Source organism: Tasmannia lanceolata, unplaced genomic scaffold, assembly GCF_043159265.1.
Source record: "Tasmannia lanceolata isolate RefF3 unplaced genomic scaffold, GAP_Taslan_0.1 ptg000044l, whole genome shotgun sequence".
In the NCBI taxonomy this organism is placed as follows: domain Eukaryota; kingdom Viridiplantae; phylum Streptophyta; class Magnoliopsida; order Canellales; family Winteraceae; genus Tasmannia; species Tasmannia lanceolata.
In genome coordinates, this window is record NW_027518721.1 from 24723842 (window position 1) to 24736695 (window position 12854).

Consider the following 12854-nt stretch of genomic DNA (forward strand, 5'->3'; position numbering starts at 1 on the left):
CATGAACAAGCTTCCTAAGCATTGATAAACTACAAGAGCCAAGCTAGGGTCTGTTCGGCAAAGGGATAACCTTATCCTGAATGGCTATCCCTATTGTGGAGTTGTAGACTGGAATTCTGATGTAAGAGATGTGTATGTGCTTGAGAAAGATAAATTTTGTTCGGATTTGGCATTCCCCCTTTGGTTGCCTAAATTGAGGGGAAAATACCCACCCTGCCCAACAGTCTAGGAACTCACTTGTGGCAGATACCACCCTTTATCATTTCCCAAAAGGTACCCTGGCACTCAAAGAGTATCCTTTTATTTTACTAGTTCCAGCGTATGCACTATATATTTATCTACATACTTCCCTGCAATATAGGGTGATGATATTTTCACTCCGCCTTCAGTACGCATTCGCCCCCTTCTTAACATTATTTGACGTCAAAAAGCATTAAAGTTACCCACTGTTCACGTTATAAGGGGGGCGAATGCATACCGCAGGGGGGAGAAAATATCATTGCTTGCAATATATTATATATTTGCTTTCACTCGCGCGCGCACACACACACAGGCCCTAAAGTTGGTGAAATTTTATGTCCCAGCAAGAGTAATGCATGTGTAGATGATGTATCTGAAGATCAAACATATACACAACTGGAGGGGATTTTTTTTTCTTTTGCAACCAAGATAGCAAGTCAAATATTTCGAAAACTTCACTGCATTTCATGAAAAATTCAAAGTTGAAATAATTTGTGCTTGTCCAGTCGTCATCCACAAACATTATGATATCAGCTGCCAGAACCAATTAAACCCCAAGTTCAGGCATATACGGTTATTACTTCAATAACATATACAAAAGGAAGAAGGATTTCAATCTTTAACAGAACAATAAGAAAGATGATACCCATCTGATTTAGTTTAGGATCTAATTCCAATGACAAGACAACTTAGACGAAAGCTCCAGCATTTGCAGCGCAGCTCTAATGACCATACTTCTGAAACTCCCACTCGCTATTATCTGCAGATAAAACAATGTGTGTACCAAAAGTGAGAAGGATCCAAACCTGTAGTACTTTACAGGGCTTAGAGGTAAAAGAAGAGTGTGCACATACCTAATGGGCACACCTGACGGGTCTTGAGCCATCGACTAATGCAGTGAAAGTGAAATGCATGATTGCATACACCTGTTGGAATACGGCCATGTAGAATGAAAACATGCTAAGAGAATAAAATCCCATGAACAGATTCAAACATGTATAAGGGATATTCACTCCCAACTTAACTATAAAAAGTACAAATTAGAAGCAAATATCATTATGGCTATTATATATATTCTGTACCCTCTGCCAGTCATTTGTTGGCCCTTCTACAGATGGGACATGCCCCAAAAGATACCACGCTGACCCACCCAAATAACCCAACAGCCCCTCCTCTGTAGTGTTCTGGAACTATTATAATCTTGTACATACAGAGCGGTTATATGCTGTGTATTTTCCCAATTGTAGCAAGAAACAGTATAGGTGGTGAAACTTCTTCTCCAGCAATCTGATAGAAGATTTAAGAACCCTAATTCCCACTCGCAGACGGGCCATTGTTTGGACTGCTGGAGAAGATCAATACCCAAGACCGCTTAAAGAGAAAAGAGTTCAGGATAGCCAACAGAAGCCATTTGTGCAAAAAAGATGAATTGGTAAGTCACCTTCTCTTACATTGTAGGTTCTGCGGAAAATTGTGGAATAAAATTTTAAGTTGGTTTGGAGTTCAATGGATCTTTCCAAACTCCAATAAGAGTCTCTTTTAGATATGGTGAATTAAAGGATTGGGTTGCTGTGGGAAAACAAAATTGGACTGCAGCTCCTTATGCTGGTATATGGACAATCTGGAACGAAAGAAATGACTGAGATTTCAATGAGAAGAAGAAAGAGGTGCCATATACTGCTATGAAAATCAAAGTATTAAACTCCTTGTTGAATGGACCATGTGCAAAAAGGAAGGGTGTGGCATATCGATCACCAAGTATTGAGATGCTGGAAAATTTATATGTCAATCAACACCACTAAAAGGAGGGTGATGGCAAACTGGTATCCGTCCCCGTGAAGGAAGCATAAAATTAAACTTCGACGGCTACTCCCTTGGTAATCCCATACCTCCGCCCAAAAATTAACTCCCTCTTCCTTGCAAGCACCAACCAAAAATGATCAGGGAGCTCTAGTCATTGCTAAACCTACTGAAAAGCCACAGACCAAGAACCTCTCCTTGAGCACCCTTTTTGCAAATTTACAAAGCCAAGTCTCTTTGCAATTGAACTACTTCCCACTAATTAGAGATAAAGAAGGCAACATAGAAATCAAACTTGCTGAGGAGTAGATCCAAGAGTCAGAGAAGAAATGGGCCAACTGCTTGGTTGGCTATTTTCTCGGAAGGAGGCCCTAGTTCGTTGCACTCAAAGAGCATCTCTCCAAGAAATGGAAGTTAAAAGGGGAGTTATAACTATATACTACGTCAAATGGTTTCTTTCTTTTCAAGTTTACAAACCATGATGACAGCACTCAAGCGTTGGAAGTGACAAATCTCAACTATGGAGGACGAACACTCATTCTTCATAAATGGTACCCTGGCATGCCCCTAGAAGAGCTCTATCTCGCCTCCATTCCCATCTGGATTCGGCTTCCAGGCCTCCCCTTGGAGTAGTGGACAACATCTCCTTTAAGTAAAATTGCCAGTGGAGTTGGAAAACCACTCTATATGGACAAGCAGACCCATAAGCAAGCAAATTAAGCTATGCCCATTGAAATAGAGGCCAGAGCAGAACTCCCTAACTTCATCAATATAGAGCAACTCGTCGACGGTCCAAAAGACAAATGATTGAGTATGACTGGGGGCCTACTTCATGCATTGTATGTAAAGAGTTCAGTCAAACTACAAAGGCCTGTCCCCAAATCAACGACTCTGGGTTCCATTAAAAGAAGGAAAAACAGGAATGGAAACACGGGTGACAGAAAAAGAACAACAAAGAGGAAGTGAAAGCAGACCCACAAATCGTGACTGAGAATTCAATGCCAAAAAAAGGTTGTAAAGGAAGAGCCCAAGGCACAACTCAACCTAGAAAATGATGCTAAGGCTAAATCGAAATCCCCGAAAAGTCTATCTTTTCCCAAAGCTCGACCAATTCAAAGGTCTATCACCCAAATTATCCAACTCCAGAACAACTATTCCATCCTTGACCAAATGGAGGAAGATGTAGATGAAGAAGATACTCTAGACACAGTTATTACTCATCCTCCCCACCAAATCACAGATCCAAAAGAAGCGGATAGGTCTCAAAAGCCCATGCAAAGCATATCCGAGAAAGATGATCCAAAAAGTGAAAGGATTGGGTCTAAAACAGAGTACCCCTCCTCCATAGAAGAGTCGGAACATGGAGATGGTGAAGAAGAGCGCCCCCAACAAAAGAAAACAAAACTCCTCCATCAAAGAAAAACAGAATCCTCAAAGGTTCAGAAGTTGAGGAAGAGCAAGAAATGAAGCTTAGCCAGAAGATGATAGACCTCCTGAATCACAGTAAACATGGCTCCACCTGAGTAGCCCCATCAATTGCTTAACTCCAGCTCGCATATTTTCTTTTCTCTTGCCTGTTTTGAGTTTGACTTCAAGGGTACCATGACCCTGGTTGTTCGGCCCTCTTCCTTAGGCATTGTTCAAAAGATCGGGAAGTGGTCTTGTTCCTACTATTGTATCATGTTTCTTTTTCTTAATATACCAGTAGGGGTCTGCCTAACCCTAGCTTACCCATCAAAAAAAAAATCACGGACCTGAAGAAATTGGTGGTACACTGAGGCAGTCAGATCGGAAAATTTTGTTTATCTTTTCTGGCCCTATTGGCAAAATTGATTCCAATGAAGCAGAGGCTTGTGCATTGATCCAGGGGCTGAGAGGTGGGTCATCTCTACATTCTACAAGTCTCTGGCCCTGTAATCATCCATTAATCGGAATGAATGATGTTTTAAGAAGCTAATGCTCACATTACATTTGTTTCGACCATGAATGCCCATTTATCATTCTCCTCTTAGTTTATAGTTTATAGTTTAAAGTAAAGAAAGAGTAGAATCCACCAGTATATCTTATCCTCTTCCAACAGCATGTGAAATCTACTAAATATACCAGTTGCTTCTGGGTTATTTAAAATCTGAGAAAGGCTAATCAAAGAAATTCATAGAAAACGAACCGAAATAACTTCCAGATTAATACTATATTTCAATTTTAGATACGAAAACGGACCGAAATAACTTCCAGATTAATACTATATTTCAATTTTAGACACCCAACATCCACCCCATGTCGAAATACAGTTACAAATCTACCTTAATTGAGAAAACAGCATGTTCAACTACACAGAGCAAGCTATCATAAATATCTTTTTATCTTGTATGTTAGTCAAGAAAGAGAGCATTTACGTAAAAGATTAGGGTTTATAAGATCAGAGGCCAACCCCATGCTACTGTGCACTCCTCGCTCGTCGCACTGGCTTGATTGGCTTGGCATTCGATGCCTGTCACGGTAAAATTAACAAAAGGTACAAAATTAAAGATATATAAGTGTAGAAAGGTGCAAAACAGAGATAAAGGCAATTGGGGAAAAAAAAAAACTCACAGAGATCCATGATATGATTTCTACAAATAGCACAGTTATCGACGACGATATCTGCATTCATTGATTCCAAAACATTTCACGCTATAATCGAAATCAGGAAACAGAAAAAACGAAACCCTAACCCTAATCCTAATATCTAGGGTTTTGAGAAGTAAAAGGAGAAGAAATAGAGAAATAAGGGTTTGTAGGGTTACCCCAAGCCCAGAGAGCGACTGCGTTCCACTTTTTGATCTCAAAGCGTTTGGGTTTCTTAGAAGAAGAGGGGCCCGCACCACTCGAACCCTCGCCGGCCGGAATCATGTTCACGTCGGTATCAAGAGAAGCCATCGCCAGAGAGAGAAAGAGAAAGACTTTCCTTCCAGGGTTTTTTTTTTCGGCTTCGGAGATATAAGAAGACTGAATTATAGCTTAAATCCTCAATAATGTGTGGGCTCCATTTGATGGTCTTCAGATGATTTTGGCCGTCCATTTCATAGTCTTCAGATGAACGGTTGGGAAGAGAAATTGTGAAGTAGTGAACACGCACCGTCTATTAAATGGACCCCAATTACCAATGGGGGACAAACATTAGGCAGAATTCTCAACTGGACCCAGGCTTTTCAGAAATTACCAATGGGGGACAAAATCTGTCTTTTCAGTAAAAGCTGGACGAAAATACCCTTTGGCATATAAAACACGTTTTGACTTTGGAAGGGGGTTTTCAAGTCTCTACGATTGGGGTTATTAGGTATCAAAATGGGGTTACCAATTTCAGAATGGGCTTATCAAGTCCCTGAAAATTGACCGAGAGTTCTGGAGTTTTAGAAGAGGTTTTCAAGTTTTTAGGAATGGGGTTATCTAGTATAAAAAATGGGGTTACCAATTTCTGAATGGGCTTATCAAGTCCTTGAAAATTGGCCGAGGGTATTGGAGTTTTGGAATGGGGTTTTCAAATCTCTAGGATTGGGGTTATCAAGTATCAAAATGGGGTTACCAATAACCCCAATCGTAGAGACTTGAAAACCCCATTCTGAAATTTATAACCCCATTTTGATACCTAATAACCCCAATCGTAGAGACTTGAAAACCCCCTTCCAAAGTCAAAACGTGTTTTATATGCCAAAGGGTATTTTCGTCCAACTTTTTTTGAAAAGACAGATTTTGTCCCCCATTGGTAATTTCTGAAAAGCCTGGGTCCAGTTGATAATTCTGCCTAATGTTTGTCCCCCATTGGTAATTTTCCCTAATCTTTACTAGAAAGATTGGCAAAATGTTATTATGTCTAGCATAGTGATAGTATGGAATAATCACGTATCGAAATTACTTTCTTTCTAGGTGCGTTCCTCGTGGATTTTGAGTCCAAAAGTGATTATTAGTCTCCACATTGCAGTTAATTTTTAGTCCATAATCAGTTTTAGACTCAAAATCCATGGGAAACAAGGCGTAAATGTAATATGTCTAGTATAGTGCAAGTGGAATATTTTTCATGTGGACACAATTTTTTTTTGAAACAATGCAAACTATGTTAAAGCAGGTAGGAAAACCTTCGAGACCCAGATGGTCGAAAGTAAAGAATAGGAAAGAACAATATATAATAGGATAAATACTAACAACGATCGAGGAGGAAGATAATAAAAAATCTTCAATCTCGCCCGGTTAACTCCAGCTCTCGCAAGCTGATTCGTCTTGCTATTAGCCGAGCTACGGAAATGCCGAAAACCGGATCGCCATGCCCCTCTACATGGTCACGAATTTAATTGATCAACTTTGCGAATCTCCAAGGATGAGAGCGGCTACTATCCATCTACCTAATGACGCTCAAGGAGCCCCTCTACTATTAGCCTGTCCAGAGTACTATCTTCAAATATCCTTATGTCCTGATGAGCCTCTCTTACCTCTACCTCATTAGAGTCATTGACCCCACTGTTATGCCCAAAATCGGTTAACAGATATGGCAGTGACGTAAGAGCCGAGCTGGAGGGATGTAGAGTCCAGATGAGCTGTATGCTGCACAGAAGCAAACGAGGTCAGAATGACCGACCCGGAGTGTGCTCCGGACAGGCCCTTCGACACTCAAGTCAGTATGAGCCGGAGTGAAGAGGGTGTTTTTAAGAGTGGTGGGTGAGATTTTCAATACCCCGATTTATGAGTTTTGAAGGCCCTTTTATAGGGAGAAATTGGGGTAGTTGGGGAGTTAATGCTCCCAGACAGGTGTCGACCAGCTATAGGCTCAAGCTCGCCTACTCTGTGTAATTACCAAACTACCCCCGCTGGTGAGGGTCATGCGGTGGGCCCTCCTCTAGCCACGTGTTGGAAGCTAACAGGCTGCTGCGCTGTTGCACCCCATCAGTTGCCCCCCAGTTCTCCAAGTTATTATGGTGACTTGGGGAAATATGGTGGGGTACGCTTCCGATCGAGAGTGGTCGAGGCTTGTCCTGAATCTGGAGGCAGTCCGGAATCTGAAGCAGTCCGGAATTTGGAGGCAGTCCGGAATCTGAAGCAGTCCGGAAAATGGGGCAGTCCGGGGATTGGAGGCAGTCCGGAAAATGGAGCAGTCCGGAAAATGAGGCAGTCCGGATTTTAGAGGCAGTCCGGAATCTGAAGCAGTCCGGTAAATGGGGCAGTCCGGAAATCGGAGGCAGTCCGGAATCTGGAGGCAGTCCGGAAAATGGAGCAGTCCGGATTTTGTGGCAGTCCGGAAATCGGAGGCAGTCCGGATTTTAGAGGCAGTCCGGAATTTGGAGGCAGTCCGGAATCTGGAGGCAGTCCGGAAAATGGAGCAGTCCGGAAATCGGAGGCAGTCCGGATTTTAGAGGCAGTCCGGAATTTGGAGGCAGTCCGGAATCTGAAGCAGTCCGGAAAATGGAGCAGTCCGGAAATCGGAGGCAGTCCGGATTTCAGAGGCAGTCCGGAAAATGGAGCAGTCCGGATTTTGTGGCAGTCCGGAAATCGGAGGCAGTCCGGATTTTAGAGGCAGTCCGGAATTTGGAGGCAGTCCGGAATCTGAAGCAGTCCGGAAAATGGAGCAGTCCGGAAATCGGAGGCAGTCCGGATTTCAGAGGCAGTCCGGAAAATGGAGCAGTCCGGATTTTGTGGCAGTCCGGAAATCGAAGGCAGTCCGGATTTTAGAGGCAGTCCGGAATTTGGAGGCAGTCCGGAATCTGAAGCAGTCCGGAAAATGGAGCAGTCCGGAAATCGGAGGCAGTCCGGATTTCAGAGGCAGTCCGGAAAATGGAGCAGTCCGGATTTTGTGGCAGTCCGGAAATCGAAGGCAGTCCGGGCTAATCTTTGTCGTTTAGCGACCCAGTCCGGCTTAGGCCGGACTGATTTTTGTCGTTTTGCGAAACGCGTCATATCCAGTCCGGCTTGGGCCGGACTGCCTTTTGTCGTTTAGCGACTCAGTCCGGCTTGGGCCGGACTGATTTTTGTCGTTTTGTGAAACGCGTCATATCCAGGCCGGCTTGGGCCGGACTGCCTTTTGTCGTTTAGCGAAACGCGTCATATCCAGTCCGGCTTGGGCCGGACTGCCTTTTGTCGTTTAGCGACCCAGTCCGGCTTGGGCCGGACTGATTTTTGTCGTTTTGTGAAACGCGTCATATCCAGGCCGGCTTGGGCCGGACTGCCTTTTGTCGTTTAGCGAAACGCGTCATATCCAGTCCGGCTTGGGCCGGACTGCCTTTTGTCGTTTAGCGACCCAGTCCGGCTTGGGCCGGACTGATTTTTGTCGTTTTGTGAAACGCGTCATATCCAGTCCGGCTTGGGCCGGACTGCCTTTTGTCGTTTAGCGACCCAGTCCGGCTTGGGCCGGACTGCCTTTTGTCGTTTAGCGACCCAGTCCGGCTTGGGCCGGACTGATTTTTGTCGTTTTGTGAAACGCGTCATATCCAGTCCGGCTTGGGCCGGACTGCCTTTTGTCGTTTAGCGAAACGCGTCATATCCAGTCCGGCTTGGGCCGGACTGCCTTTTGTCGTTTAGCGACCCAGTCCGGCTTGGGCCGGACTGATTTTTGTCGTTTTGTGAAACGCGTCATATCCAGTCCGGCTTGGGCCGGACTGCCTTTTGTCGTTTTGCGAAACGCCTTATATCCAGTCCGGTTTAGGGCGGGCTGCTTGGAACTTATCTCGAAAGTTGTGCCCGCCGTTAATACGAGACACGTGGCACCCCTCGGGCGTCCTCGAGACGTGCGCCCTTCATTTAATGCAAACCGCCTCAGAGAAATCTATATAAGAGTGGGTTTTGCCTTCTCACTTTCACTTTTTTCTTTTCCTCCTTCTCCCTTCTTTTTCCTCTGTCAGTTCGGCGAAGTCCAGTTCGGCGAGGGTCAGTTCGGGCCGTGTAGTTTTTGTGAACGGCGGTGGATTCGGGAGCATTCAGTGTGATCCGGTAATTTTTCTTGAGCGCGTCTCATTCATTTCTTTTCCTGCTTTCATGTCTAGTAGCTCTAGTTCTGAGTCCGGTTCGGGGGAATCGTCTTCTAGTAGTTCAGGGTCTAGATCGTTGATTAGGATCGAGGATAGGCCTACTTGGTCACCGGCCCCGAAAATGGCGAGTGTGACTGTTATAGGTAGTGATGAGGAGGGGGAGGACGAGGCGATATTAGACCTGAACACCGCTCCGCTTCTAACGGATAGTTACGTTCCACAAGGGGGGAGTGTTGGTAGTGACGCCGGCGAGGCGTCCACAACGTTTCAACCAGGCCGGGCCGTTGAGGTCGTAGCACGGGCCCGTATGGATGCCAACCCTACCTACAACATACAGGCTCTCAATGAGGAGAACTACCTGGATGAGTCCGCCATGGCAGTGATTAGGGATAAGTACTGCATCCCATCCAGGTTTGGACTGAGGGAGGCGATGGAGGGAGATAGAGCCTGTAACGAGAGCTCCGACATTTGTATATATGACGAGTCACTGAGGGCCGGACTCCGATTTCCTCTATACCCCTTCTTCGCTTCGGTGCTTCAGCATTACGGGCTAGCTCCGGCCCAAGTGGCGCCGAACTCGTGGAGGCTGCTTACGGGGTTTGTATACCTCATTCGGGGCCGGCTTCGGAGGGACTTGTCAGTACCGTTGTTCCGCGCGTGTGCGCAATTGAAGAAGCACAAGGGTGGGGGTTGGATTTACATTAGCCAGCGTCCGGAGATAAAAATGATCACTGGCATTCCCACCTCCATACACCTGTGGAGGAACAGGTTCTTTTATGTTGAGGACACGGAGTCCAGCGAGCCTTGGCCGGTCCCTTTGAAATGGGGAACCCCGGATACAGTCGCGATGAGTCGCAAACCGTTTCTCGAGGGTGAAGATGCGAGAACCCTCGCTCTACTTCGGGATGTGCTGGACCGTGAGGGGCCTGTTGATTGTTCAGACTTCCAAGGGGAAGAGGTTTTGGTCGGGTTGGGCCTTAGTACTGCGACCCGGGCACGTACGTAGATAGCCTCCTTTAAAATTCGTCTCTCCGCCCCTTTGTTTTTTTTGTTTTTTTTTTTGTTTTTGTCCCTGACTGGTTTCGTTTTTGGCTATCTTTCAGAGATGCAGCAGCAGTCGCTAGTGGATAAGATGAGGAAGGGGGCCTTCGGGACTGTCCGTCAGGGCCAGAAAAGGAAGGCTCCAGAGACGGCGAGTCCGGCTCCGACCCAGGACGCACCGCCCCAGCCCAAGCCCAAGAGTTCGGTGAAACTGGTGAGTTCATCCGGCCGGGGCGCAGGATCCTCGAAGACCGTGGCGACGTCTGCTGGCACCCTTCCGCCCCCGTCGAGGCACGGTGATAACGTTTTTCGGCCGAACTGGGCCGTCCAAAAGACTGATTCCGGCCTTGGAGAGAGCCGGGTGGCTGTAGAGATTCAGACTAAATGCATCCTTGACAAAGATAAGCAGCAGGTTCTCCACGAGCCGCCGGCTACGGCCGAAGAGGCCGTATTCTCTTCTCTTTATCAGGTAAGATGGCTGACGAGTACGCTTACTCTTTGCTTCCCTTCTGCTTTGTTTGCTTGTGTTAACACTTGCTCCTCTGCATTTTTTACAGATCGGAGTGTACTTCAATGATCTGCGGGGGAAGAGTAAGAAATTCTCCGATGCTATAACTAAGTCTGAGGAGGAGAATGGGAAGTTGAAGAAGGAGGCGAAGGAGCTGAAGAGGTCCGTGGAAAAATCTGCCGAAGAGATCAAGCGGCTGGGAGAAGAATTTGCCGCTCAGCTGGCCGCGCAGAAGGAGGAGGCGACGGAAGCCCTCAACGATCAGAGGGAGAGAGCCCTGTCGAGGCAGGCGACTGCCGTTCAGGAGAAGGAGGACGAACTCCTTCTTCTATCCAGTGAGGCCTACAAGATAGGGTTCTTTGACTGCCTTGGGCAGGTCAAGGATTCCAATCCGGGCGTTGACCTGTCGAGGATGGTTATACCTGATCCACCGACGCTCACTGGCGAGGAGCCGACCGCAGCTGACGCACTCTTGCCCCCGGGGGCAGATCCAGCGCGGGATGGGGGCGATGAGGCGCCCTGAGTTCTTCTCCTCCTCTTTTTTTTTTTTTGGCGATTGCGTGATTTCTTTTTGTAATGGCCCCTTGGAGGCCCAACTCCCTTTTGTAATGGTCCTCTGAGGCCCCAACATATGAATGGAAAGAGTTTTTGTTTGTTTAACTCTTCAATGCTTGTCCGTCTCTAGTTTATACTGTTTTCTTTTTGTATGATGCGTAACTATCACTCCAGGTAGGAGTCATGGACTTAGGAGTGGACTCCTAATTCTTTGCCAAGACGAACCATGGCGAAACCAACGTCGAGTACCCTAGTTTTCGTGAACTGGGTTTCGAAGGAGCTTTGGTTTTTGCATCCGGGCTGGTTCCGGACCAGGAGTGAGCTCCCGGTCTTTGCGGAGACGAGCCGTGGCGAACCAAACGTTGAGTACCCTAGTTTTAGTGAACTGGGTTTCGAAGGAGCTTTGGTTTTTGCATCCGGGCTGGTTCCGGACCAGGAGTGGGCTCCCGGTCTTTGCGGAGACGAGCCGTGGCTAACCAAACGTTGAGTACCCTAGTTTTAGTGAACTGGGTTTCGAAGGAGCTTTGGTTTTTGCATCCGGGCTGGTTCCGGACCAGGAGTGGGCTCCCGGTCTTTGCGGAGACGAGCCGTGGCTAACCAAACGTTGAGTACCCTAGTTTTAGTGAACTGGGTTTCGAAGGAGCTTTGGTTTTTGCATCCGGGCTGGTTCCGGACCAGGAGTGGGCTCCCGGTCTTTGCGGAGACGAGCCGTGGCTAACCAAACGTTGAGTACCCTAGCTTTAGTGAACTGGGTGTAGAAATCTGACAGACACGAAGGCATTTGCAAAAAGAGAAGGTTCTTTCATTCACATTCAGGAGATATTTACAAAGTTTTTTTTTTTTGTGTGTCGGCTACTTTGCTACTGATGATATTTGCGAAGGTTCTTCGAGTTCCAGGCATGTGGTAACAGTTGTTCCTCGAGTGTTTCCAGTCTATAACTGCCCGGGCGAATCACCTCTTTTACTCGGTAAGGCCCTTCCCAGGTTGGGGAAAGCTTTCCAGCCTTCTTGGGTTGGGAGATAGCAGCTTTCCTTAAGACAAGATCTCTAAGTCGAAACTCTCTGGGACGTATCTTCGAGTCATGGTAGCGAGATACTTTCTGCTTGTAGGCGGCGACTCTTATTCGGGATTCTTCTCTGGCCTCCTCTAATAAGTCAAGATTCGCGCGGAGCCCGTCACCGTTGAGCTGTTCGTTGAAGTTGGAAATTCTAGCGGACGGGGTGCCTACATCGACAGGTATTACCGCCTCTGTTCCGAAGGACAGGTTGAATGGGGACTCGCCCGTTGGTGTGCGCGGGGTGGTGCGATAGGCCCATAGGACGTGATACAGCTCATCTGCCCATTGTAGACACCCCATTTTGACAAGGCCCTAAACCCGCATATTCGAATAAAATCCCGAGGTCAGACGGAAAATGAATGAAATTAATCCGAGCAAAAGAGAATGTGGGGCCCGCTTGTGTGGGACCCGTTTGTGTGGGACCCGCCTGTGTGGGACCCGCTTTTGTGGGGCCCGCTTTTGTGGGGCCCGTTTGTGTGGGACCTGCTGATGTGGGGCCCGCTGATGTGGGACCCGCTTGCGTGGGGCCCGCTTGTGTGGGGCCCGCTGTTGTGGGACCCGCTTATGTGGTCAAAGAGAGAATAAGGACGGTCATCATTTTCTTCGTTTTTAAAACGGGCGTAATGATTATGTTTTTTGTTTTCTTTTGGTATCCTATGC

The 12854-nt window shown here is 46.8% G+C and overlaps 2 protein-coding genes across 2 annotated transcripts; both read right to left on the reverse strand.

The window, feature by feature from the left end:
* Window positions 1-684: 684 nt before the first annotated feature.
* On the reverse strand, window positions 685-5032 carry LOC143863868 (RING-box protein 1a). The gene is made up of 5 exons (XM_077374651.1): window positions 4827-5032; window positions 4633-4683; window positions 4472-4531; window positions 1095-1166; window positions 685-1000 (listed from the first exon to the last, which is right to left on the reverse strand). The coding sequence occupies exons 1-5, from the start codon at window positions 4957-4959 to the stop codon at window positions 963-965; spliced, it is 354 nt and encodes a 117-aa protein (XP_077230766.1). The 5' UTR covers window positions 4960-5032; the 3' UTR covers window positions 685-962.
* A 6964-nt stretch (window positions 5033-11996) lies between these two features.
* On the reverse strand, window positions 11997-12494 carry LOC143863453 (uncharacterized). The gene has a single exon (XM_077374115.1). It carries the CDS (start codon window positions 12492-12494, stop codon window positions 11997-11999), a length of 498 nt encoding a protein of 165 aa, XP_077230230.1.
* Window positions 12495-12854: the final 360 nt, after the last annotated feature.

What these genes read in the sequence shown, in the direction of transcription:
- LOC143863868 (XM_077374651.1), bottom strand. Translation starts at nt 4,959, where the DNA reads ATGGCTTCTCTTGATACCGACGTGAACATGATTCCGGCCGGCGAGGGT. An exon ending in AAATCATATCATGGATCTCT is followed by an intron (nt 4,532 to 4,632) that starts GTGAGTTTTTTT and finishes TTACCGTGACAG; the next exon opens with GCATCGAATGCCAAGCCAAT. An exon ending in GGAGTGCACAGTAGCATGGG is followed by an intron (nt 1,167 to 4,471) that starts GTTGGCCTCTGA and finishes GTATTCCAACAG; the next exon opens with GTGTATGCAATCATGCATTT.
- LOC143863453 (XM_077374115.1), bottom strand. Translation starts at nt 12,494, where the DNA reads ATGGGGTGTCTACAATGGGCAGATGAGCTGTATCACGTCCTATGGGCC.